Here is a 25,389-nt window from a genome sequence, read left to right as displayed (position 1 = left end):
GCCTGGGTCATCTGATCCCCCCACCCTGTGTGCCCTTCCTGCCGCCCGCTCTGCCCCCCCAAACCCGCCCCGCAGTCCTGCCTTCTGGGCTTCCTTGCGCCTGTTCTCCCCTGCTCCTTTCTGGACCCCACAGACTCCCAGGCTCCAGACGGAGGCCACGGCCAGCACCCTGGCTGGTGGAGAGGTTACCACAGCCAGTGTGTGTGCACGCGTGTGCGTGTCGTGGAGGCCCTGCGGGCGGTGAAGTCTTGGGGCTGTGTGTGATGTGGCGTAGGCAGGCTGGAGTTCCTGGCACTGCGGGGCTGGTGGACAAGGCGGTGGGATCTTGAAGGGCAGGTGCTCTGCCCTGCCCCCTGCAGGCCCCTGCGCTGCCGTCCTTTCTGAAAGGTGGGCCCCGAGGCAGCAGATTAGGGAAGTTAATTGCTCAGTTAATTCACCCAGATCAGACAGGCTCTCTGCTTGGGAGATGCCCTGCCATGGAAGGAGGAAGCTGCTAATTGGCCAGTTCTGGTTCCTGACGGGGCCCTGGGGGGTTGGGGAGTGTCTGAGTGCCTGCTAAGCTCCCTGGGCCTGTGGCCGCCCCCGCCCCCACACACCCCGAGCGATGGCCTTGGTCTTGGCCTGTAGGCGAGCTCTCCTCTTTCCTTTCCTTTTCTCTCTCTCCCTGGGCTTTTCTTCCCTCTCCTCCCCCATTTTTCTGTTGACACGAGATGCCACCAGGAGAGCCAGCTGGGCCAGGTTTCCAGACATCGTTCATTCATTCGACAAGTGCTCATGGGGTCCCTGGCTCGGGACTGGGACATGGTGGAAGCTCTGAGGGGACATGGCGAGAATCCGACTGTGCTCTGCTCTCCCGAGGCCAAGAGTCCGCTGGCCAAGACGTGATCTGACCACGCGGCTGCTGGGCTGAGTCAGCGAGACCACGTGATGGGGGCGGCGGGGCGGGGGGGCCTTGAGAAGGGGGATTGTAACTGGGCCATAGGCCCGAGGAGCCCCCAGGCTGGAGGGGGGAGGCCAACGGAAGCCTGGAACTGGGGCAGCTGGAGAGAGCTGAGCCAGGCCCGCAGGCCTCCCCGAGGCTGGGACAGGGTGGTGGGTTCAGGGTCAGGGTGGGTGGAGGGCGGATCGAAAGCCATCTCTAGGGGGGTGCAGGGAGCCCTGGGTGTCTGTGCTGTGCAGCTGTGTCGGGGTGAGGGCCTGTCTGAGGGTGAACAAAGGCAGAACCTGTAGCATTGACTCTACAGCACGAGGGGGAGGGGCAGCCCTGCAGTGACTTCATCCTATTGTTCTGCCCCCCCCCCCATCCCCCTGCATTAGGCACGTCTGTGAGGATGGGCTCCGGCTGACTGAGTGGTTTTGGCAGATCTGTCCCTGCTGGAGGGGGAGATTTTGGCCAGGGTGCCTCCCCAGCTGGTGTGACTTCAGATTACGGACTGAAATGTCTCAGCGCCACTTTGGTGATCGTGTGCAGATGTCTCTTCAGGAGACGCACCAATCAGGGCCGGGGGGGGGGTCTCATACCCCCCAGATCCTCTGGTTTTGGAAGATTTCCTAGAGGTGGTGGGACTTGAGTTGCTGCTTGGGTAGTGGATCCAGTGAACCACTTTCTCAAGGCGGGGAGGGGGGTCAGTAACAGAGGAGGTCATCGTAGCCCTGGCTTCAGAAGTTCTGACTTTGGTACCCGACGCCTGAGGACTCCGAAGTGGGGGCCTGGGCGGCTCGCTGCGGGAGCGTGGGACTGGATGGCGGTGTGAAGGCCTTGGTGCAGGTCATCTCATTTTCCATACGATGCTCTCTGCACCTACTTTGGGGAGAGTCACTTGTGTGAAATCCCTTTCAACAATGTACCTTTTTATTTTTTTTCTGTAAACGCAGGCTGCTGTCATTGCTTTTACAGTTATAACAGAAATGTTCAGCAGAGTCTGGAATGATGGAAGCCAGGGGAGGGGAAGGGAGGAGAGTGGACTGAATGGTCTCTGAAGACCCTCAGCTTCTGGGATCTTCCTCCAACAGGGAAATTCAAGGAATTTCCCGCTTCCTCCCCCTAATGCAGGTGGTGGGTCTGTTTCTTTAAGGTGTGGGTGGCAGGTTCCCTCTCGAGGTAGACGGGGAGCGAGGGGATAGGTCGCAGAGCTCCCTAATTACAGCACCTTCTGGATCTCCTTCCCTCTTCCCCGGGGTGCTGATGGTGCTTAAACGGAGCAATTAGAGCCAGAGGATGTGGCTGGGAGCCTCAGGCATGTGTGACCTGTCTGCCCTGGGCTTGCTGATGTCCTGCGACAGGAGGCTGGCGGTGGGAATAGCTCACACCCAGGGTTTCTGTTCTGTGCGTTGCTTCTCCAGGCAGCTCCTGGTTGCTGGAGGTCCTACGGAGGAGGGTGGGTTGGAGCAGGGCGTCCGCGTCGCACGACTTCAGGGAACCGTCTTCCCGGAGAACACAGTGTAACCGTCCCCCCGGAGTTGGGGGTGGCAGCCCTCCCGGAAAGGGCTGCAGCTTGGGGCGCCCTTGTTTTGTCACTGAACTCTCTTGATTCCTTGGTTCTATGGTCTCTATCCTCAGGTCTGGTGCCCAGTGGGGTCGGCAGAAATGTCCGTAGTAGTGTTGATACTGATAACAGCCCTTGAGACTGAGTTGTCCCTCTACCGCTTCCGTCACATGTGGTTCAGAACACATTTAGAACAACCATTTGGTCAACAAGGGTTTGTTGAGCGTAGCTGTGAGCCAGCACTGTGCACAGTCGCTGGGGAGACCGAGAGGGGAGAAGGCTGGGGACCCAGTGAGTGAGCCGTTCCCAGGTCTTCTGTCCACATCGTGGCCTGGCTCGAGTTGTCAGGCCCCGGAGGGTGGGTGCAGTGGGAACTCCAGCGTGGTTGGAATGTCTGGGGGTAGGCAGGGCGGGACCAGGACTCATTCTGATGTGGAAACTCAGGGGTCACATTCAGCAGTGGAATCTGGGCGTGCCAGGGCCCTTGACTCACTTTCCCACGGCTGGTGGATCTGAGGGCGTGGACGGGAGTTTCCGGTCCCTCCTAGGAGTGCTGCGGTCACAAAGGATGACCGGCCCCCTTCGGAGCTCCCCAGGTCAGTGCTCCTCTGTGAGCTGGCTGCTCCTGCCTGCACCCTGGGCCACCAGCCCGCTGTGGTGACGAGCTGCAGCTGGGCCCGCAGGGCTTAAAATAGCTGGGTGAGCTGGCCGCTTTGCATGTGGGGCGCCCGCGGGGCGTGATGGGCAGCTGCCTGGAGTTGGGGCGCCAGTGGCCCTGACCCAGGGGTGGACAGTGCTCTTTGGGAGTTTCTCCCGATCTCAGGGCTGGGGGACAGGGGGCGGTGTGGCTGGGGGCTCAGGTGTGGCTGGTGCAGAGGGGACGCGAAGAGCTTGTCTTTCCCAAGACCTTTTAAGGGAAGGCCTCGAACCTGACCTTGGGGCCTCCTGCTGTAGAGTCAGAGGGCTTCAGACCCGGCATCCTTTAGCCATGTAGGGTCCCGTACAGCCTAAATGAGAAGAGAAAATGAGATGCAGAGGTGGGGTGCCAGGTCACGGGCACCTGGAGTCCCAGCCAGGCGGGCACTGACCACTGGGCCCCTCGCTCCCCAGCTGCCTCCTGTTGGGTTGGGCAGAAGCCTTCTCTGGGCTTTCCTTCACTCAACAAGTATTTCCTGACTAATGACCACGTGTAGAGCTGTTCTTGGCTACGGAAACACAGCCAAAATGCTGCCCTCACGAAGCTTAGTTCTGGTGAAGAAGAGAGCTCCTAAACAATCAATGAATAAAAAAGCAAATTACACCGTCCACTGGGGTTAAGTGCTGTGGAAAGAGCGGAGCTGGCTGACACTGGGCGCACTGGGGGAGGTACAGAGTTCAGTGGGGCAGCCCTTGAGGAGGTGGCTTTGGGTGGAGCTGTGAAGGGGTGAGAGCTGGCAGAGCAGACACCTGGGGCAGGGGTGACCCAGAGGAGGGACAAGCCGGCGTAAAGGCTCCCACGTGAGAAACGGCAGGAAGGACCGAGTGGCCGGAGTGGAGGGATGAGTGGGGTGGACGTGTGTGTGTCAACGGTGAAAATGCTGCGAGAGCTTTGTCTCTTACTCTGGGAGAGATGAGGGCTGTTAGAGGGTTTTGTTTTTTTTATTTTTTGGCCGCGCAGCATGTGGGATCTTAGTTCCCCGACCAGGGATCAAACCCGTGCCCCCTGCAATGGAAGCGTGGGATCCTAACCACAGGACCGCCAGGAAGTCCCCCGCTCGAGGGTTTTGAGAAGAGCAGGGACCTGGCCTGACTTACATTGTACGGGAGCTAATGTCAGCGGTCTTTCTCTGGTTATTAGGCCACCTGTGGGGGACCCCGGGAGACCCTCCCCATGACGTGTCCAGCCTCCATTCCTGTCCCCACCCCCAACGTGCGACTTCTCCTGGGAGGACGAGCAGGGTGCTGGGTTCTTCTCCTTGCCTTGGAGTTTCTCCTGGACCGAGGGAGCTGGGCCGTGGCAGTGGTTGGCCGGAGGCTGCTCGTGCTGGCGGTCAAGAGCCTGTTAGTAACGAATCGGGAGATTTGCCATCAGGAGCTAGAAACTGGCCACGGTGGGAGTATTTGCACCGTGGAAAGTGGCGAGCACGACGAGTCACGGCTTTTCCCCGGAGAGCTGGCTGATAAACGTGGACAGCCCACCCCTGGTTGTCATCCCCACTCTCCCGGGGCCGGGGTTTCGGGGGCCGGGGCCTCTGCCTGCTTTCATTGGCACCCACACCAGCGTTCAGGCTCTACGAGGTCGGAGTGCAGCGGACGTGTTGGCTGGGGGGTGACGTGGGGTGGTGCTGGCGTGTTCCCTCGGATTTCCGAAGCACGCCCATGGGCCGGTGACGGGGTGCTTCTCTTTTGTTCCTGGATGCGCGGTCCTGAGGGCCCTCGCACCCCACTTCTTTCCTTCCCTTTGCTCCCTCTGTGTGTGTGGGACGGCTTTGTGCCTCTGTGCATAAGAGCAGCGTCCAGCACCAGGCCCGGGCAGAACCTAGGCGTAAGGAGAGGGCTCTGTTCGGAGGGACGAGCCCCAGCTCCGCCACTAACTAGCTTAGAAGAGCCCTCTGCTCGTCGGGCCCAGTCTCCTCGTGTATGACTGGGATGACTGCCCTGCTTGTGTATCACACATGCGTGCGGTGAGAACCAGCTGAGTCCCCGTGATCACGCCTTTGCACTCGACGTGCAGCACCTGGGGCCCCTCCTCCACCCGCCTCCAGTGGGGGCGACAGCCCAACACGCTCCCACTTCCTCCAAGAAGCCTTCCCGGATAGGCCAGGCCTCCCTGCCCTTGGTTCACACCACCCACTCTGGCTCGTGCTCGAGCTGCCTTTTCAGTTTTCGGCTCTTCCCCTGCGTGGACGCAAGCTCCTCGGTCACAGCCACAGCGGCGAGCCCAGGGCGGCCCACAGTGGGTACTTGCGGAGTCTTATTGACTGGTAATGATTGTCTGTGTCCTTGATCTCTGTATGGAGCCCTTGAATGTGCTGGCTGGTTGTGTGTGTGTAGATGGAAGGTTCTGAGGTGTAGACGGCCCACCTGGTAAAGCCCTTTCCCAGCAGTGCCTCTCTGCTCCCCGGAGTCCTCCCTAACCCCACTCTGCAGACGAGGAAGTGGAAACAGCTCACTCCTTTGTTCATTCATTCAAAAAACGTGCACGCTGCTCCGAGAGCTGTGCGTCTCTGGTCCGGGTCACACAGGTGGCAAGTGTCAGAGCTGGGCCTGGGCCTGATTCCCTGCAGTCTGAGCGTGTGCCCTGTGCTGCGTTAGGACGAGCGGGCGCCCACGGAGGGATGCCGGGTGAGGCGAGGAGGGGCGGCGCCGGCGGTCAGGGCCTGATCCCGCTGTGTCGTCCCCCCGGCCGAGGCTGGCATTTCCTCCGGCCACGGTGTGGGGGAGGGGGAGAGCAGGTGTGCCCTGGCGCCCAGCCCGAATGGGACATGGAAGCACGCCCTGGGGCCGGAGCTTGGGGGATGAGTGACACGCAGTCACCCAGATGCGTCAGGCCTCGCGGAGCCCAGAACATTCTCTGAGCTCCAGGCTGGACATCTGAGACCCCCAGGGTTCAGGAGGGGACCGAGGCTGGCCGGTGACCCTAGAGGGGGCCTCCAGGGTGAGGACAAATCGTGGTGATCTGGCAAGAGGCGCGCCCATCGGCAAGGCTGAGGGCGGTGTTGGGGGGCGTCCAGTGCATGGGCCGAGGTGAGTACACGCAGGGGAGGCAGGGAGGCTTGGGGGCCGTGTGCACTGCGTGAGGTGAGTACACACAGGGAAGGCAGGGAGGCTTGGGGGCTGTGCATTGCGTGAGGTGAGTACACACAGGGAAGGCAGGGAGGCTTGGGGGCCGTGTGCACTGCGTGAGGTGAGTACACACAGGGAAGGCAGGGAGGCTTGGGGGCCGTGTGCACTGCGTGAGGGTTCAGTTAATGGCCCTTCAGATTTTTTATGTGTCTACCACGGATCCTGCGAGAGGAAACTCGGTGGGTTCATCCCCTCAGGGGCTTCCCGTAGGAAGACAGGCAAACAACCTTGATACAGGGCAGAGTGAAATCAGCGCCCCGAAGAGAGGTGGGTTAGGGACAAGAAGAGGGCCTCTCAGTTCAGGGGGTCCTTCGTGGAGGACGTGGCATCTGAGACGCGCCTCAAAGCATCCACTGAAGGCAGAGGTGGCTGGGTGGCGGCGGTGGAGGGCGGCACGAAGCCCCAGACGGAGACAGAGAAGTGGGGAGCTCCGCGTGGTGGGAGCTAGGGCACAGGTCAGGACTGACAGAGCACAGCGCCGGAGGTCACAACCCCACGCTTGAGTACTTGTGTCAAATCCCTGGGGAGCCAGGGAAGGTTTTCAGCTGGTGAGAGGGGCAGCGTGGCACCCCCAGGGCTCTGTCTCAGAATAGTTATGTGGCGACCGGTGGCAAGGTTAATTGTGGAGGGGACTGGAAGCAGGGACCCCGGGAGGGAGAACTGGGCCAGCAGGAGCCTCCGCTTTCAGGGTTGTGTGTGCCGCCTGCATCCTGGGAGGTTTTGAGCAAGGCTGGGTCCCCATCGTGTGTGAGCGGGTTCCACCAGCAACGACCCTCTGCTAGAGCAACCGGAGAGACACTGTGGAAAGAACTTGCCTAAGAGTTTCGGTACCAACAGCAGACTACCTTCAGGTCTGGGGTGGCCCAGACGCTCCTCTGAGGCCCCTCAGTAGGAGGCAGCCTGAATGTCAGCCTCCTGGACGCGGGGCAGCCTGAGTGGGCACAGGGGAGGGAGCCTCACTTTGCAGAGTGGCCAGTGCTTCAGAGACCACAAGGCTTCATGCACTGAGACCGCCGAGTCCTCAGACAGCCCAGTTCTACCCAACAGAGATGCGCCCACCACTCATCCCCACGCCTCTCGTTCCCTTCTGCTGGGGGCCGGGGGGGCCGTATGCAGCCTCCCCTCCCCCATGGCTTCAGAGCAGACGGGGTCCCGGCCACTGTTCTTCTCCGTCGTCTTTGGAGCATCTGCAAATGCTGTGTGCCTGCTCTCCCTGCAGTGGTTCCAGCCTCAGCGAAGAGGCAGGAAGAGGCAGCAGCTCCTGAATCGGCGGGAGGGCCCCGGCCGCATGGGCTGCCCGCACAGGCTGGCCACTGTGTCAGAGAGCGCTGTCCCAGCCGGCGGTCGGTGCCCTGCATGGACTGGCTGAGGAATACTAGATTTGCTGGGTCCGGAAATTCCACTGGTGCATGACAGTTACCTTCGGGCTTCATTACACTTCCCTGGGCCCACTGCCGGGCCTTATCTCATTCTCCGCAAGCTGCCTGCCCTCCTTGATAAGCGCTAATCACGGTGCCTCATTGCTCCTGGGCATCTGGGAGCTGATGGCGTGGATGGAGCGGTGTGTGCCCACCGCACACAGCAGGCCCTTCTGGGGCATCTGACAGGGAGGCTGATTGGGCTTGGGGTGAAAGGTGGGGCTCGTTTGGGTCTTGCCTGGAAAAAAGGGCCTGTGAGCCCAGGGGGTGCCGCTCCCTGGGTGGGCCCCCAGCCTGCGTCCTGCATCCTGTAAACCTGCTCAAATAGGAGGCGTGGCAGCCCTCACTCCCCTCCCAAAGGCAAGGCCCATTCTCCTGAAGAGTGGCTGTCACCTTGCTCGAGGCTCCCACGAGGCCCGCTGTCTGCACGCGTGTGTGTTCGGTGGTGATCTCACAGCTCCTGTGCGCTGGGCACTGGCTCTGAGCCAAGCGCTGGGATACAAAGATGACGGACGCAGCCCTTGCCCTGAAGGGGCTCACAGTCTGGGGCCAGGATGTTGGCGAGCAGGTAGCTCCGTGGTGGGATGGACTCAGGTGCGTTGGCGCTCCAAGCAGAGGCCCGAGCCCGGCTGTGGACGCTGGCATTCAGGGTGCGGGGAGGGAGGTCCAGGCAGAGGAAGCGGCAAGTGCTACGGCTGGGGGCGAGGCAGACGTGGGAGGTCTGTTCTGGTGGGAGGTTAGCCAGGTAAGGGCGGGGGTGGGAGAGCACCTGGCGTCCAGGGTCATGTGTGCTTCACCCCCGCCTCCCTTCCCAGTCCCCTTGCCGCGAAACCTCACTTTGGCTGGGTGTGTGGACGTGTCCTCCCCAGCCGTCCTGGGCACTCGTCTCCCTCTGGCTTCGCCCAGCCTTCTCCCACCAGCATGCTCTTCCTTCTGCTGCCCTGATCGGCCCTGCCCATCTCCCAAGAAACAAGGTAGGTCCCATTTCACTGGGAGGGAATTTCAGGGCTGGAAGGGGCCTTAGAGAAGCAGCCAGTAGAAACTTCCTGTTCTGTAGTCGAGGAGGTGGAGGTAATCGGCGTCCTGAGGCTTCGTCCCTCAGGCGACTCAGGAAACCCTTCTTTGGCGGTGCTGCCATCCCAGCCCCCGTGCCCCCCCTCCTTTGAGCCCCTCCTCTCTTGTTCACCCAGCATTCTCTGGTCCCGCTGCTGGTCACGCATTGTCCTGGGTTCAGCCCCTGCTGCCCTGGGGTTTATGGTCCGGTAGGAGAGCCAGACAGCAAACTGTCACTCAAGTAAGCATGTGCTTCCAAACGGACAAGTGCTGCAGGAGAAGTGGAGCTCTGAGAATTTAGGCTTTAATTTAGACGGGGTGGGAGGGGAGCCACAAAACCAGAAGAGACTGTTGTGAAGCACTCATAAGAACTCAGGGGTGAGAAGAAGTACGTCAGGTGGTGGGTCGAGGAAGAGCATTCCAGGCAGAGGGAACAGCATGGGCAAAGGCTCCGAGGAGGGCAAGCTCCGCAGGTTCACTGGTTGGAGCACAGTGGGCTGGAGAGGTGGGCAGGGGCCAGTCCTTCCAGACCTCCAGGGTGGCTTAAGGAATTTGAATTGTAATAGAAAAGTAGAACAGCAAATACCACACACACACACACACACACACACACACACACACACACACACGCATGCACGCACACAGACACACACATACACATGACCATAATCTCAGCAGAATGGAAGCCACTGAGGGCGGTAAGAGAGCAGTGTGGGTGAGAAGATGGGCCTCAGGCGGGGGTGGGAAGGAGAGCCCTGGCCGAGATGCTGCAGGAGCTGGACCAGGGCCGTGCCCGTGAGCCGGTGAGGAGAAGGAAGCTCATTGGGTGGGATTTGTGTTTGAGAGGAGGTGGGGGCCCGTGACCACAGGGAGTCAGGATGAATCTTGGGTCTCTGGCATGAGCAATGGGGTGGGTGTTTAGGCCGTTTATTGAGGAGGGGGTCGCTGCCAGGGGAGCAGGGCATGGGCAAGGTCAGTCCCTCTGGGGCACGGGAAGCGGGAGCTGCTGCGAGACAGCCGCGTGGGGATGCCAAGCAGGGGTTGGGTGTGCGTGCCTGGGGCTCAGAAGACAGGTCAGGCGCAGGTAAACCTCTAGGTGTCGTCAGCACGTGGACGGCCCTGGAACAGATGGGGTGGCGAATGCAGGAGTGTTGGCAGAGGGGAGGAGGGCCCCCGAAGGAGGACCTGCCAGCACTTGCCCTCAGAATTTGAGCCACAGGACATTTTGCATCAATTATGTGTTGTCTTGTATCTTTCTCTGTTCAATCACCCTATGATTAGATGGGCACTGGAACCATATTTACTATAATAGCGCTTGTTGGTAGTGATGACCGTGCCTCAATTCACTGAACACTCTGTGTCCAACACTGTGCTTTGTGCATCGCATTCCTAACCTCCAGTCTCTGTCTTTCTGCACACTGCTTGGGTGTGTATTATCATCTCCATCTCACGGTTGGGGAAGCTGAGATACAGAGCAGGCAGGGGGTCATTCCAGGTTACCCGGCACGTGGGTAGCTCACTGCAGGTGGGATCTGGACACAGATCCGTCCAGTCCCAAAGCCTGGAGTTTGCAGGACATTGCTCTCTGTGGTCGGGGCGGGTCGTGGGTACGGACGGCAGTCACTACAGGCGTCTGAGCGTATGCTGTCCTTTCTCCCAGACCTGGGCCCCTCTGGCCCACAGTTAGGGGAGTGTGCCGAGTAGGTTGGCTTTGGGATGGACCCTCCTCACCTCACCTGGTTCCTCGATCCAGAAGCCTCCCTGAGAGTGGGTCAGGAGTGGTACGGCTGGTCTGGAGCTGTGACTGCGATTCCTTGGAGCTAAGCTAAGCGTCCGCAGTATCAGCAGCTCGTGCTCTGACGTGCGTGCCCACCCGTCCCTCAGGGGTGTGAACACAAAGCTGAGGTCTCTTCACGGGCGTGCTCCCTCCGTAGGCAGGAGTGGCCACCACCTCTTGGGCCTGGAGATGTGATGGAATGAGGGAGTCTGCATGGGCCCACCGGGGACTCGGGGCTGGACGTGGGTGTCTCCACCAGGTTGGCTCCCCAGGGCGGGGAGGGCCTGGAGGGGTTCTGTCCTCTCCTTTTCCCACCTCCTACCTTTTCCGACTCTTCCTCTCTGCTCAGTAAGTTTGTGTGTTTACCTGCCTGTCCGTTTGTCCATCCGTCTCAGGCTGGACCACATGCTGGGGATGTGGCTGTGAGCGGCAGCTGACCACATGGTCCTCACACCAGGTCCCGATGCCCTCGATAGCCTGCTTCCCAGGAGTGGCCCCATACACGTCTGGTTTGGGTCCCTCCCTCTGGTTAGTGAACCTGGGCCCCCGGGTGGTCCATGGGGAGAACTCAGGGCCTAGGCCTGGTGGGCTTCCTGGCCCTCCACCTGCCCTGACTGAGGTGGTCACAGGGGCAGGCACCGGGGCTGAGGAAATGGTTAAGACACAGCCCCTGCCTCCTTTGAGAAGCCCAGTGACTAGAGCAGAGGCAGGTGGACAAACTAATATGTCTGGACGAAGATCTGGGGGCCTGAAGGAGGAGGGGCAAACCTCTTCCCAGGGAAGGAGGTGCCGCCCTTGGTAGAAGGTCCTGAGCAACACATCCCTCCTTCTAAGGGCGCCCCTCCCACTGCAGCCAAACCCAGTTCTTTGTTTGTTTTCCTTACTGGTCTCAGAAACTAAACAAATAACAAACACAATGACCTTTAGTTCCTTTCTGCCCCAGCCCTTTTACTATCATCACCGTCCTTCGTGAATCCTGGCCAAGTCTGGTGGCTCGTGGCCCTGGAGCTGTTTAATTTCCACCCCTGCCCCCTGCCCCAGACCCTCCTCATCTCCCCCTGCAGAGTGAACCTTCATGCCAACATCCTGGGGTGTGGCCCGTTAGGCACCGCTCCATCCTTCTCCCCCTGCCCTCTTTCTTTTTAAAATTTATTGAGGTGACATTGGTCTATAACATCATGTACGTCTCACATGTACAACATCGTATCTTGACTTTTGTGTACTCTACAGCGTGCTCACCACCAAGGGTGTGGTTTCCAGCCACCACCCTGCAGCTGCCTCCCTCCCCTCTGATAACCACTGCTCTGTTCTCTGTATCCACGGATTCGGTTTGGTTTGGTTTGGCTTGTTTATGTATTTAATATCTGACATATGAGTGAAATCATACGGTATTTGCCTTTCTCTGTCTGACTTATTTCACTTAACCCGGGAGGTCCATCCATGTTGTCACTAATGGCAGGGTTTTGTCTATTTCGTGGCTGAGTCGTGTTCCATCATATATACACCACGTCTTCTTTATCTATATTCATCCATCGTCCATCCTTGTTCCCTTTTGGCACCATCGGTAAATGGTTTGCTTAGCAATCAAAGCATTTTCTATATTGCTGAAGAGGATCCCAATTTGGGAGTTTAAGAATTAAGCTGAGGTGAGTAAGGCTCCCTTCTGCAATGGTGGCCCCTCTGGATGGCGAGGGCCCCTCTGTCTCACCTGAATTCTGGTGGGGCCGCCCTGCCTGAGCCTCGGAGGTCCAGGATGCCTCACGAGCTACACACGTTGTCAGATACAGAGATACTCAGTGTGGGACCGGAAGGGGATCTGTGTGGCCCGTGACCTGTGTGCAGGTTAGCGAGAGCCCAAAGGCCTGAGAGACGCAGGGAGAGGCCAAGGGCTTGGCATTACTCTGAAGCTGCAACATGCAGCATCTCCCCAGCTGCCAGGCAGCAGAGATGCTGCATGTTGATTTCACGTATTCGCATCTCCTCCTCCCCTCTGGGAATTCTGTACCTGCTTACTTTTTTTGTTGTCTGAAGAAAAAAAAGGGAAAGAAAAAGGCAGCTCTGCCTTGTTCACATGCTCTGAGATCCTCAAGGGCAGTCTGTACCTTCCGGCTCCCCTGAGCCCGGCGAGTAGATGCGGACCATCACGGGGGAGAGATGGTGTCTCACATCACCATCTCTCTCTGATGGTTCCTTCTGCGCCCAAAGTCTAAGAAATTGAGGCAGCACAGCAGCTGACCTTGCCTCTCCACCCTGCTGCCAGGCCTGGCTTCCTAGGGCCCCGATTCTGTCACGTGCCCCACTGCTTGGGAAGCCCCGGGATGAAGCTCAGACTCCTAGTGTCACTCGAGGCCTCGCAGGTAGCTCACTGTGGCCCCCCAGGCCCCGTCTCCTCACTGCCCCCGAAGTTCCCCTAGCCGTGCTCTCCCCCCTCCTCTGTCCCTGCCACGCCCGCTCCAGCCAGCCCTTCTCCAAGGGGAGGCCAAACTCCAGCTCCGTGCCGTCCTGTCGTGGCACGTGTGCGCTCTGTCATTCTGCTGTGGGCTTCTCCAGGGATGGTCTGTCCACTGCATCTCGAGCCCCTTGGGGCCACGGCCGTGTCTCACTCACCTTTGTCTCTCCCGGTGCCCCCGCCCATTGTCCGCCGCGATGAACTGTCTATGACGCATGAGTGGTCTCTTCATGGTGGCAGCGGAGGACGACGTTCTGGCTGAAACCGCTTTGCCCCTGGCTGGTCCCCGGCTTTGCCTGAGCTGCCTCCTATCGGGGACTCAGTTCCTGTCTTGCAAACTACCTTCTCCCCTCACCCTTCCTTCTTCCAGCCCGCTGTACGATAATGTAGGGCCATCTCCTGGGGGACTCCCCTTTGCTGACCACAGGTCCAGCGGCACTGCCCTGACCACCCCTCTCCCCTTTGCCCCTTACTCAGCTCCTCCTGCTAATGACCTCATCAGGCTCCCTGTTGTGCTTTTAGATTCTGTCTGTTAGACTGGCAGATTCCCAAGGGCAGGAACTAGGTTTAGAGCCCAAGAGAGTAAAGAACATGGGCTTTGAAATCACAGTTTCCTTATCTGTAAAATGGGAATAATAACCATACCTATCTTGTGGGGCTGCCCTGAGGATTCTGTGAGTTACTGCGGGTGATGCTTGGTGCCTGGGATACACTGGGGACTTGCAAATAGGAGTTGCTCTTATGCTTCTGATCATTGACTAAGCTGGGAGCGAGCCCTCACGGGAGTGGGACCTCAGTGCCCTTTTGATGAGCGTGGCCAGGAGGGAGCAGAGCAGAGCGCTTACACTGGGCGGCCCCTCTTCCTCTCCTACCTGCCTGTTGTCCTGCACCCCCGGCCCCCCAGGGCTTCAGCTGCTGAGGAAATAGCTATTGGCACAAATCCATGTGTAGTCAGAAATGAGGGTGGAACGATCGAGGACAGTGGGGAGGCTGTTCTCACAGAACAAGGTGTGAGCTGGCGAGAAGAGAGAGATGAAAAGAAAGGAGAAGGCGGGGTGGGGAGTGGGGGCCAGCCTGGGAGGTGCTGGCTGACTGCAAGTCCACGTCGGAGACTAGTAGTGACAGCCCCTGGTACTGGCTCAGCTCTTAGGGGCCTCAGACGGTTCTCACACAGGCCGGCTCCTCTGGGGCTGGGCTCTGTGAACCCCATTTTAAAGAGGAGGAGATAGCACCTCACAAAGGCGGACCACCTAGCCCTGATCACAGACCTCAGATCGAGCTCAGAGTGAAAAACAGGTCTCTTGACTCTCAGTCCAGCTGGTATGATCTCTCCCGCATCAGAGAAGGGATGTGGCAGCCGCGAGCCCTCAGGAGCCGGTCCAGGCTGAAGAGGACAAGAGGCATTCCAGTCGGGTGGCCGTGGGATCTGCCAGGAGCCAGCCGGACATCTGCCCCTCATGTGTGCACAGCACCCACGGGACCGCTGTGCCCAACCAGGAGACAGCAAGGTGCCCTGTCTGTGACACACACTGGCTTTCGTTGCTGGGCTGCCATCTGAGTGGGGGAGGGGCTCAGAATAGTAGCGCCGCTGTTGGTCCTTTTAAAGGAGCTGGGCTGCCCTCAGAAAGAGCGCCCGCACCCCTGGAATGCAGGCCTGCCTCCGGCCCCGAGGTGCAGACTCAGCAGCTTAGGGCCCCGCAGAAGATCTGTGACAAGGGTCTGGTCGGAATGAGTGTCCCCCTCGGCCAGAGCGGATGTGGTAGCTCTGTTCCTGCCCATGGCCTTGGTGATTAATGTCCTTCTGTCTTCCTGGCTAGATCTTGTGTATCTGAATCTGAAGGGCAGGGAGCAGCACACCTCATACCTGTTTCCCCAGGTCCTGGTGCGCTCAGCACAGAGCAGGTGTGGAGTAAACGTCTGATGGGATCCCGGGAGGACATTTTCACACTCACACCATCCAGCCGCCCTGCCCAGCGCCTCCCGGCGGCCGAGCGCGCTGTTAGGTGTGGGATGCAGGGCCAGGGGAGACGTGGCGCTGCTCTGGGGCTCTCAGCACCCTCTTGCTGGTGGCAGAGGTGCCGCCCCCCACCTGTCTTCTGGTCTTCTTTATTTGCCAACTGGGCAGCGCAGACCTCTGCACAAGCCCGGGACGCAGGTGGTGTTTCATGGTAGGATGAAGGGCTCCTTCTGGATGCCCCCAAGCTCCTAGCGAGAGCATTCTTGGTGCTGTGCCCTGACCAGCCCTGCCGGAGCGCCGGTATCCCAGCGCGCTCCGACACCACCCTTGGCAAGGCAGGATTCGCGGGGGCAAGGCAGGACCTTACCTGGGCCACCTACTCTTCTCAGCCGGGTGGGGGGGTCCCGACCGGAACGCAGGTCAGGAGTTGGGGGGGGGGGGCTTGCGCAGCTGCAGGAGCCTCCGGAGCCGCGTGCGCGCGTGCGCGGAGGGGGCGGGGCGGGCGGCGCGGGTCGCGAGGGCCTTTCCCACACCTCGCGCCTCCCCTGCGGTCCCAGCTCCCCGTGTGCCCTAGCCTGACCCACGTGTGCAGACACGCGCGCCTGTGTGTGTGTAGCCGGCAGACCTTGTGCCCGGGTCGGACAGGCCCCGTGGGCACAGGGGGCGGCGGCCAGCTGGACAGCGGCCGCGCTTCTTTCCCCTCCAGTCTTCCCCAGCACTTTCCTCTGGGGAGGTTTCCTTGGGTCGTGGTACCTCCAGCCATTCCCCTCCTCTCCCGCCCCCTTCTCTCCCCGGAAAGAGGCCAGCACCTTGCGATGAAGGTTCTGGTTCACCCCGGCTCCGGAGCCCTTGACATTTAGCGAGGCTCGCGGCGCACTGGTGTAGGCACCAGGCAGAACGCTAATCCCATTAAAGCTGTGGTGTCATCCGGGAGGGAGGCTGCCCCCCGCAGTCCTCGCGTTCATTGGCCGAATGCAAACCAGGGGGCGGGGCCGAGGGCCGGGGAGGGGGCTCCGGAGATTTCGGAGTCGGGAGTCGGGCCGGGATTTCGCAGGGGTAGCCCAGCGGTTGAAGCTGCGGCGGATCCCTTGGCACTGCCCGCCGCGCGGCCGGGCAGCCCAGGGCCGGGGGCAGCTCCGCAAAGTCGCGGGGCGAGAGGAGGCGGGCGCCCGCAAAGTGGCCGGGCCGGGCCGGGCTGGGACGGGGAGAGGGGTGCCGGGGAGCCCGGAGCCGGGCGCCCGGGTGCCTCGCGTGGAGCTGCGGTGCGCCCGGGAGGCGAGCCGACGCTCGGGAGCGAGCAAGCAAATCGCTGCCTCCCCAAAGACTCTAAGTTACGCAGGCCAGCCGGTTCCCGGGGAGCGCGCGTGGAGCCGCGCCGCGCCGCGCCGCAGAGCCCTCCCGGGCCGGCCGGCGAGAAGCGGGGCGCCGGCACCCCCAGCGCGGGGTCCGGCCGGCAGTGCGCCCCGGGACTGAGCGACGGCGTGCGAGGCTCCTCCGACTCGCCCGCAGCCCGCGCCCGACTCGGGCGCCCCCTCCGTGCCACTCCGGGAGCGATGCCCCCCGCCCCCCGCGCCCCCCGGGAGCGACGCGAGCATGGAGAAGTCGAGTAGCGAGGATTCTTCGATCCACCGGAGTCCATCTTTGGACAGCAAGGACTCGGACTTTGCCAAGCCGTCCACCTCGGGTCGCCCGTTCGGCCGCGGCTTCACGGCCGGCGCCTTCTACGGCACCGCGGGCTCCCGCGGCCAGAGCCGCGCCGAGGCTGGCGTGAAGACCGACAAGTACAATGCGCCCAAAGGCAGCAAGTACGTGGTGTTTTACCTGGACCTGTCCTTTGTTCTCCTCCTAGAATTTAAGAAGTGCAACATGGCCAGAGGCTGCCTCTGCTGCTTGAAGTACACGATGTTCCTCTTCAATCTGATATTCTGGGTAAGTCCTTCCCAGTGTCTCTCCTTGGTCTCCTCTCTTCTTTGCTTAAGCACGATACCCTCTTTCCCTTCAGAGCTGCATTGCTCTGCTCTCTGCACAGCGGTAAGTGGGTTTTAAAAAACCGTTCCCCCGGCCCCCGCCCCCCCGCCCCCACTTTCATTCATCTTTCTCTTCCCTTCTCTCTCCTCGGTGGCTGAGTGGAGGCTGCAACTTGCCTGTCTTCCAGGAGAGACTTGTTCTACTCCTGGGAGGCTGCTGAAGTTTGCCACCACCTTCTCCCCCTGTAAGAAACCCGTGCCCCCAACTGGGAAATGTGCAGAAATAGGTGTGGTGTCGGAATTTTTAGCAGCTGTGACCTTGAGTTGAATTCAAGCAGAAGTGCGGACGGTTTTCCGAGTTTCTTCTTGTATTCCTCCTGAACATGCACGAACACAGTCTGCGGCACTTTATGGGCGTGAGGTGGGGGGAGTGGTAGAGGTCACGCCCTCCTGATCCTTTCCGTGAATCCCAGGAAAAGGAGAAGGAGCCCCTATCCCAGGCCGAGGGGCCCGCTCGCCGGCCTGCAGCTCTGCCCCCGAGTTAGGGCTTGTGTGGAGAGGGGGGTGTGGGAGGGATGCTGCCATCGGGTGGCCGCAGCCGCTTTTGAGGGATTGCAGTGGGCTGGGCGGGGGCGGGCCGGCCATGCGCTCCCGCCGTGGGACCCAGAGCCTGGAGGGGACAAAGGGAGTGCCCCATCCTTGGTGAGAGAGGAGGTTCTAGAGAAGGGGCCAGTGGGTGGGGCAGCTCGGAACTGTGCTCAGTCCCCTGTTATTCTGCCCCTGTGCACGAGAAATACTAGGCGAATTTGAAAACTTCTTAAATGCGTGTCTAACTCTTCCGTCATCCCAACTTCTGCCTCTGCCTTTCTTCTCTGGAGCCCAGACGCAGTCAGCACAGATGTTTGGCCCTGCCCCAGGGCTGTCCTCCTCCCTTGTGGAGGCTGTCCACTGCCCATGGTCCAGGAGGAGCATGGGGCAGGAGAGTCACCCAGTGCGGGGGGCTGCGTGCGGCGTGCTTTGGTGTTCAGGGCTTGTGTGAACTGACCCACTTTAACTGAGAAACGTTCATGGGTGTGTATGGGTGGGTGACTTTTCCCTAGGAAGGGGAGAGCTCAGGCCTGGGCTGGAGGGAGACGGGGCTCTGGCCTTGGCTCCGCATCAGCTCTTTGTGTGACCTTGGGCAAATCACTTTATCCCTAAGGACTGGGTTTCCTTTCCAGTCCAATGTGGGGGGCGGTCGTGATGGTCCCCCTCACAGCCTCGCCTCCTTAGTTAGGGACGTCCTGCCTCCTTACCTTCTCTCTGGGGAGGGAGCCCCCTTCCCTTTTCTTCCGAGGAGCCTGGTCTGAGATCTTTTGAGTAGGATTTCCCCAGGTCTGGGTCTGAGCCACTGCTGGTAAGATGTTACCTGTCCTGTGGGGAGGGTTTTGTGGAAATTGGGGCAGATCCGCTGGAATGTCAAGAACGATCTTGTGGCTGCCTCTGGGCAAGTCCTCCTGGCCCTCTGGCTCGTTTGCCAGCATCCGCGTCAGCCAAGCACTGGTGTGTGTTTGTCTGGGGCCTGCGGATTTCCATGAATGCTGCCCATTCATTGTGCACGGCTTCCCTCTCTGTCCTTGTTCACAGTCTCCGCCTACCTTTCTGCCTTTCTGCCTCGCCCCACTCTTACTAGACAGACCCTCCTGGGATGCTCGGTGCCCTGGCCAGTACCTCCTCCCCGCCCCCACCCCGCCACCTGCTGGCCAGAGTAGGTATAACTGCGTGTGCCGCCTCTTTTTTTCTCCGGGCGTTTGGGGACCTCCCCACGCGCTAGCTGGTGCTGTGGTCTGTGCCCTGCACATGGAAGGCACTGGTTGTGTGTTTGTGAGTGAATGAAGGGAGGGTCAGCGCAGTAAACCCACACATGTGGTAGGGATTCCCAATCCCACCTGACAGGAAAGAGAAGTTAGTTCTCAAACTTGCCAGCGATGAAGGCTGTCCTGGCGCCTTAGCTGTGGGTGATGAGCGACTTTCTCTCTTCCGGTGGTTAATGAACCGGTCAGTGGAATGGCCTTCCTTTTTGGTTATAGTGAGAGAACTTACTCTTCCTAATAAGAAAGTACCTACCCCCTCTCTCCTACCCGGCAAGGATTCGATTTCTTCTAGCCTCTGACTTTGCTGGCTACGTAATATTTTCAGAATTCCCACAACATGCTATGAGCTGGGAAAAATTCTGAGTCTCAAAGACCCAGTTCTTTCATGCTTGTAGCGTATGGGATGATGAAATGAGGCCTAGACCTTAGGAGAGATGGAAAATTCAGCACAAGAGAGACGGATGCTTGTGTGTGTGAGAGTGTTGGACGCTGCGTTTCTTGGCAGGTAGACGAGCAGGTGTAGCCAGGACTTGGGCTTGCGCGTCCCTGTACCCCAGTCCAGCAAAGGCTTCCTGCGGGAGGTGCTTGGGCCTGAAATAGAAGGAGCAGTGGAGGGAAGAGCCAACTCGGAAGAGAAGGAGCGAAGGCGGGTGGTGGTGTTGGTGAGGCAGGACCTCTGGAGACCCCTGCTGCTTCCCAGGGCACCAGGGAGGCAAGGACAGACGTGAGTGAGAGGGTGGGTGCGAGGAGGGTCAGCGCCAAGCCCTCTGGGACCCAGAGCAATTGTTAGGAATTATGTAGCCATGACTTTCTAGTGTCATGGCTCAGAGCCCCAAAGGAGGCTTTTCTGAGGCATTGGAGCTGAACCTGCGGCCTGTAATCAGTAGGTTGAGATCTCCCCATAGATCCTGACGCCTACCTGGGCGTTCTCCAAACCCACCACTGCGGCCACACCGCCTGCCTCCCGGGAGCCCGCTGGGAGGAGTCCCGCTGCCAGGAGAGGCGCAGCTGTCTCACACTGCAGCCCCTCGCAGGCCTGAGCGGGCCTGGCTCCTTGCCACTGGGTGGAGCTTCTAGGGTACTGGTGTTGGCGGGGGCCCGGGTGACATCACCGGGGGCAGGATGGAGGCGGAGCTGTGCGCTGGCCTCCCCCCCACCCCCTTCCAAAGGAAAGGGCAGGTGCCTTGCAGGCTGCTGGGCGCCTAACTGTGGGGGGGAGGGGACGGCGTCCAGGTCTGCCCCCGGCACTGCTGCCTAGAGCCAGCTGGTGCTAGCCAGGTTGGCGCCCAGGGCAGCGTTTCTGAGGGCCTGACGTAGACGGTGGGGTGGAGGTCAGCCTGCCTGAATGGGCCCCCCCCCCTCCGTGCCCATGCGCGCCCCACCCGGATCCTCACAGAGAATGCCGGCTTTCCAGGTGGTGCGGAATGGGCCGGCACAGGAGTTCCGCATGCTGAGGGGCCTCCACCCGCAATCCAGCCGCCCCAGCTCTCTCTCCTCGTCTCAGCCCCATCTCTCAGTCCTCCCGGGACCATCTGGTGGAATACTCCAGGCAGAGATTAAGCGAAGCTAAGCCCCTCAAGGAGGGCACAGAAGGCTCAGAGCTTTCAACTCTGAGTATCGGGGCGAGCTCGGAGTGCTGGGGGCCTTTGTCCCTTTCTCGGGACGGCAAATCGTGATCCCATCCCACCGCCTCCCAACCCAAATTGGGCTCCTATCTGATGGGGGCAGTGGTTGGGAGTAGGGCTGGTGTGGCTAGTGTAATTGCCACTCAGAATAATGGTCACTTTGCATGTTCACCAGCAGAGCTGTCCCATCACTTTAAATCATGGCTGGCAGAGCAGCGACATTCTGGCCTCACCTGGAAGTCTATTCCTTGTGGATTGGTCTCTTAAGAAAGGCCAGTTAGCCAAGGAGGCAGCGTTCAGGGTGCCTGCTGGGGCAGGAGAAGGGCTGGCGCGGGCTGCGTGCGCCGGGTGTCGGGCGGGCACCCTGATTAACTTCCCCTACGTGGGGGCAGGCATGCGCGGCCTGGCCCCTCTCGGGCCGCTCACTCTGCCTCTGGGTGCGGGCAGCATGGTCACGGCTCTCCAGCCACCTTGGAGGCACGCGTTTGGTACTGGCTTGGCCGCCAGTGGATGCCATAGCCGCCCTGTGTCCGTGAAGCCCAGGATAGGGTCTGGTACAATCTGGGCTGGGCGGCCTGGGGTGTCCTGAGTCTGTGGGCTGCCTTCTGTCTGGGAACGGAAGTCGTGAGTGGGCTGAGGGGTCAGAACAGAGTCCCAACAGGAGATACAGGCCAAGCTGGGCAGCAAGAGGCACGTACGTAGAGGCTTCCCAAAGGCTCCGGCCGGCTCCCAGAGGGCAGCTACACGTGGGGCCTGATCCTTGGGGTGGGTCAGGCCTGGCTCTGCTCGGGGAGGGGGGCTGATGCCCCGAGACCTGGGAATGTGGCCGTGAGGGAATGCCGGCTCTGTGTTCGCTTCCTTTCCAAAGCATTAAAAATTAAACTTCCTTGTCTTGATATCTATTTTTAAATCATGTCAGAGCCAGCATTGGTGTCAGTCAAGAGGGGGTGGGGAGGAGGAGGGCAGGGAAGAGAGAGTTCTGCTGAAATGGGGGGGAGTGCTGTCACCCCTGTGGGGAAGGGGCCGCAGGCCTGCCCCCCCTCCCGCTGTCCTGAGGAGCACAGAAAAAGCCCCAGGCCTCCTCCCCCGGCCTCCGCGGAGGATGGGGCCTCGCCCTCCCCTGCCTCCGTGTGCCTGGCTGCCCTTGGCCGAACTTGGCGGCGGGCTGTGGGCCTCACTGGGCTGCAGGGTCCCAATCGAGCCGCTTCACTCATGCCACAAGTATTTCCTGAATGCCCGCTGCGTGCGCAGGAGCCTGCAGCGCTGAGGACCGGCTGACTGGGCTCGCACAGGGCAGATCAGCTTTCCCGGGCCAGGAAGTCGTGGATGGGGAGGTCACCTGGCCCGTCCTCCCCCAGGCACCAGAACACGGAGCCCCCCTCCCCCTCCGCAGCACCCTGGGCCGGGGCAGCGGCAGGCCTGGACTCAGCGTCCGTCCTGGGGCCCTGACTTGACCTGTCCTTCCCTTCCCCCACGCCGTGTGATGGCTGTCTCGATCCCTCTAAAATGTTTGCGTCCATCAGAAATAAAGGGGAGGAAAAACAGCCTGTTTCTTTTAGGAGCATCTGAGTTTGGGAAAAAGAATTCGTGAGTTGTGTCTTTTCTGTTTCTTCTTACGGAAAGGGCTGAGTGGGCGCTCTGTGGCTAGTGTGCGCTAGGTGCATTTATCGAGCACCTGCTGTTAGCCAGGTCCCTGGGAGCAGTCAGGTGCATAAACAGATAATGACACTTCCGGGCAGTAAGTGCTCAGTCGAGCTTCTAAGTAGAGTAATTAATGCTGCTTAATAGAGACGAGATACAGAGATGACAGTGACAGCTGGACTTGGAAGGATGGATAGGAGTTTGCTGGATAGATGCGGATGGGGTTCCAGGCCGGGGAGAAGGGTGATCCAGACTGAGCCTCCTGCGTGTGTGCAATGAGCCGAACATAGGAAACAAAGGGCGGTGTGAGCCTGGTGGTGCCAGCCGAGGGCGGCTTCCTGGTGACTGCGGCCTGGGTTCCGAGGACGAGGTGCTGGGGCTGCCGCTAGGTTTGTCACCGGGGCTCTGCACAACGGGATGCTTTGCTTTTCGGGCGGTGACCCCCGAGACAGGTCTTGCGGTGCCGCTCGGGCTGCAAGCTGTCGCTGTCGCTGATGCAGCTTACGGAGACGCCCGGCCGCTCCCCTTCGGCTGCCATGTACCTGCGTCCGTGGTTCCAGTTAGCAAGCTCTGAGGCTGAGGCAAACCCGTCGGGCAGAGTTAAGTCTTCTGAGCCAGCTTTGTCGCTGCTCGCGTGTGAAAGCTAGTCTGCCAGCAGGAGTCGGGGCGGGGGGGGAGGGGGGCATTGGGGCAGGGACATTACAAGTGGCACGTGGAGGGGTGAGCAGCTCGGGGTGGAGAAGGGGCTCTCACCCCCCACCCCTCGCTCTTCCTCCCCCAGCCCCGGGACCTCAGGGGGCCTGAAATCTCTTTTAACGTGGTCGGTCCGTGCTTCCATTTGGTTGGGTTCTGCCGTCTCCTCCCTCGGGCCCTGGCAGGCCTCCTGAGAGGCTGCAGGAAGGCCCTGGAAGGGAAGGCCACAGGGTTTCAAATCCTCTTCCGAGTGTGGGCAGCTCAGTACCACGCAGGAGGCCGGGTTAGGTGGCTGGTGCGGGGGTGACTGCCTTCAGGGAGCTTCCCATCCGTTCCGGGGCTCTTCCCTAGGGTGTAGGTTCGAATCACCCAGGCAGCTGTGTACACGGGCAGAGGCCACCGTGCCCCTTGACCTACGACCTACTGACTCGGAGCGCGCAGGAATGAGGCCTGTGTTGTGAAGCGTTCCTACCCCTCCTGGTGCCTGGGCTTCCTCACGTGTGACAGTATCACCTGTCCTGCAGGGCTGTTGCCAGGGGCCCAGGTGAGGCGGTGTGTGCATGACACAGGTCCGCTTCTCAGCAGGATGCTGGCGCGCCGGACTCAGTGACCAGTGGTTGCAGGTGTTGTCACCGCCCTCCTGCAGTGACAGCATGGACCCCCAGGGAGCCCCCCACAGTGAGTCAGGTGCCCAGGGCTGGCGTGACAGTGCTGGGCGGGGCTTTGGAGCCTGGACAGAGCTCCAGATGTCTTGTTAGGCTGGGGTGAGTACCACGTCCTCTGGTCTCAGGGATACGTGGTAGAAATGGGGAGGCGGCTCTGTGGGAACAGAGGATGGGGTGGAAGGCAGTGAGGGAGGGCCGGGGTCTCGGACGCTGGGGCCTGCAGCTGCCCTGCCACACTGCACTCTTCTCGGTTGGGCCACGCCCTCCCCTGCCTCCCTTTGTTCCTGGTGCCATGAATCGGGCCGGCTGGGCCTGTGGTCACATGGCAGGGTCCCATGGTCCTCTGCCCTGGGCGCTCCAAGGGCAGGTCACGGCACACACTCCGGGTTGGGCTCTGCTGGGCAGCTTGGCTGTGACCTGAGCTGACAAAAGACAGGCAACTAGGGCCTCCGGGTCACTTTACTAACCAGAAAAATGGTCGCTTAAAACTTTTTTCAAATAGCAGAATATATCATATTTAAATTCATATAAAGATGTATATAATGAACATGTGCCCACCATGTAGTTTAAGGAATGAAACGTCATCTGCACCTGCGAAGCCTCTGTGTGGTCCTCCCTGGTCCCGCCCCCGCATCCTGCCTGGAGAGAACCATTCTCCTTACGTCTTGTGTTCAGTGTGTTTCTTTACGGCTTTCCCGCATGTGTGTGCATCCTTAAACGCCACATCGTTTGGCTTGGCTTGTTTTTAAGCTTTCGGTAGTTGGAAGCCTTCTGAATCTTTAAAATTCAGCGTTACGTTTATTGATTCATCCGTGTTGATATGTGTGATGATAGTGCGTTTATTTTTGCTGCTCCATGGGATTCCGTTACGTGTGTGTGCAGCAGTGTATTCTTCTGGTGATGACATTTGGGTTATTTCCTTCTTTGCAAACATGCTTCTGGAGATGTTCTTGAATAAGCCTCCTGGTGCACATATGCCAGAGCGTCTCTAGGGCCTCGCTTCTGAACGTGTCTCTGGAGGAGCAGCTCTTTCCTTCCAGTCTTTGGACAGGGCTCTGCTGTGCGTGACCGGTACCCAGCTCCAGCCGGAGGTGACCCCACTGCATCCCCGAGCTTGTTGATCGTGCACTTGAATGTTCTGGCCATGTCAAACTGCTATAAAGTTCCTCAGCGTTGAGCCGGTCCGTGGGCCACACGTGGAGAGCTGCTTTAGGAGACAGCAAGGATTGGCATTGATGAGTTTCAGAATACTTGCATTTCCACTTTATTGGAGAATGACAGATTATTTTCCAGACTGGAAACATCAGTTGACACTTCCCCCAGTGGATTGGCAATTGAAAATGGAAAGTTTGGGGCATTCTCCGACACGGTGGGTGTAAAATGCTGTGTTATGTTTTCAATTTGCATTTCTCTGATTATTAGTCAACCTCTTTTCATAGGTTTATCAGCCATTCTTTTCTCTTCTGTGAATGCCGCTTGATGTTTTCGTCCATCTTCCTGTAGAGTTGTTTGCTTTTTCTTCCTAATTTTTAGGAGTTTTATCTCTGTTCTGGGTACTCATCCGTTGTCCACTAAGTGTACCACAAACACCCTTGACAGCTTCCGGTTTGTAGCTTGTCTTTTCACTTTCTTCAGAGGTCTTTTAATAAACAACTTCTTTAAATGAATGTAGTCAAACTTATCAGTCTCTTTTCTTTGTGAGATGGTACTTTTTATGTATTATTTGACATAACATCTCAGGGACATCTTTATGTCCCTGGTAATAGGACATTGCTTCTGTCACAACATAATAGACGCTCATATTCATGATGGTCTGAATGAACGAACGCATGATCAAAGACGAGTCCCTGTATTTATTTCTGAAGGCTTCACTTTTCATATTTAAGTGCTTCGTAGCTCTGGGATGTATATCTGCGTGCGATGTGAGTGGGGCCCCGACTCCTCTCTCCCCTTGTCACAGCAGCTGCCTGAGCCCCCCCA

At 59.6% G+C, this 25,389-nt stretch overlaps 1 protein-coding gene across 2 annotated transcripts in view; it reads left to right on the top strand.

Moving 5' to 3' along the window:
• The window catches only part of TSPAN9 (tetraspanin 9), a 182,593-nt gene that overhangs the window by 87,720 nt on the left and 69,484 nt on the right, over positions 1 to 25,389 (top strand). The window contains exon 3 of one of the 2 annotated variants that reach the window (XM_060164317.1): positions 16,815 to 16,894. In XM_060164317.1, coding sequence (XP_060020300.1) covers positions 16,832 to 16,894 — 63 coding nt within the window. In that variant the 5' untranslated portion in view covers positions 16,815 to 16,831. Of the gene's footprint in view, positions 1 to 16,558; positions 16,895 to 25,389 lie in introns of those variants that run through there. The other variant, XM_060164316.1, reaches the window with a different exon arrangement.

This window comes from Lagenorhynchus albirostris, chromosome 11, assembly GCF_949774975.1.
Source record: "Lagenorhynchus albirostris chromosome 11, mLagAlb1.1, whole genome shotgun sequence".
Lineage (NCBI taxonomy): Eukaryota > Metazoa > Chordata > Mammalia > Artiodactyla > Delphinidae > Lagenorhynchus > Lagenorhynchus albirostris.
The sequence above is the reverse complement of the archived record's forward strand: the minus strand, read 5'-3'. Positions and strand labels throughout refer to the sequence as shown.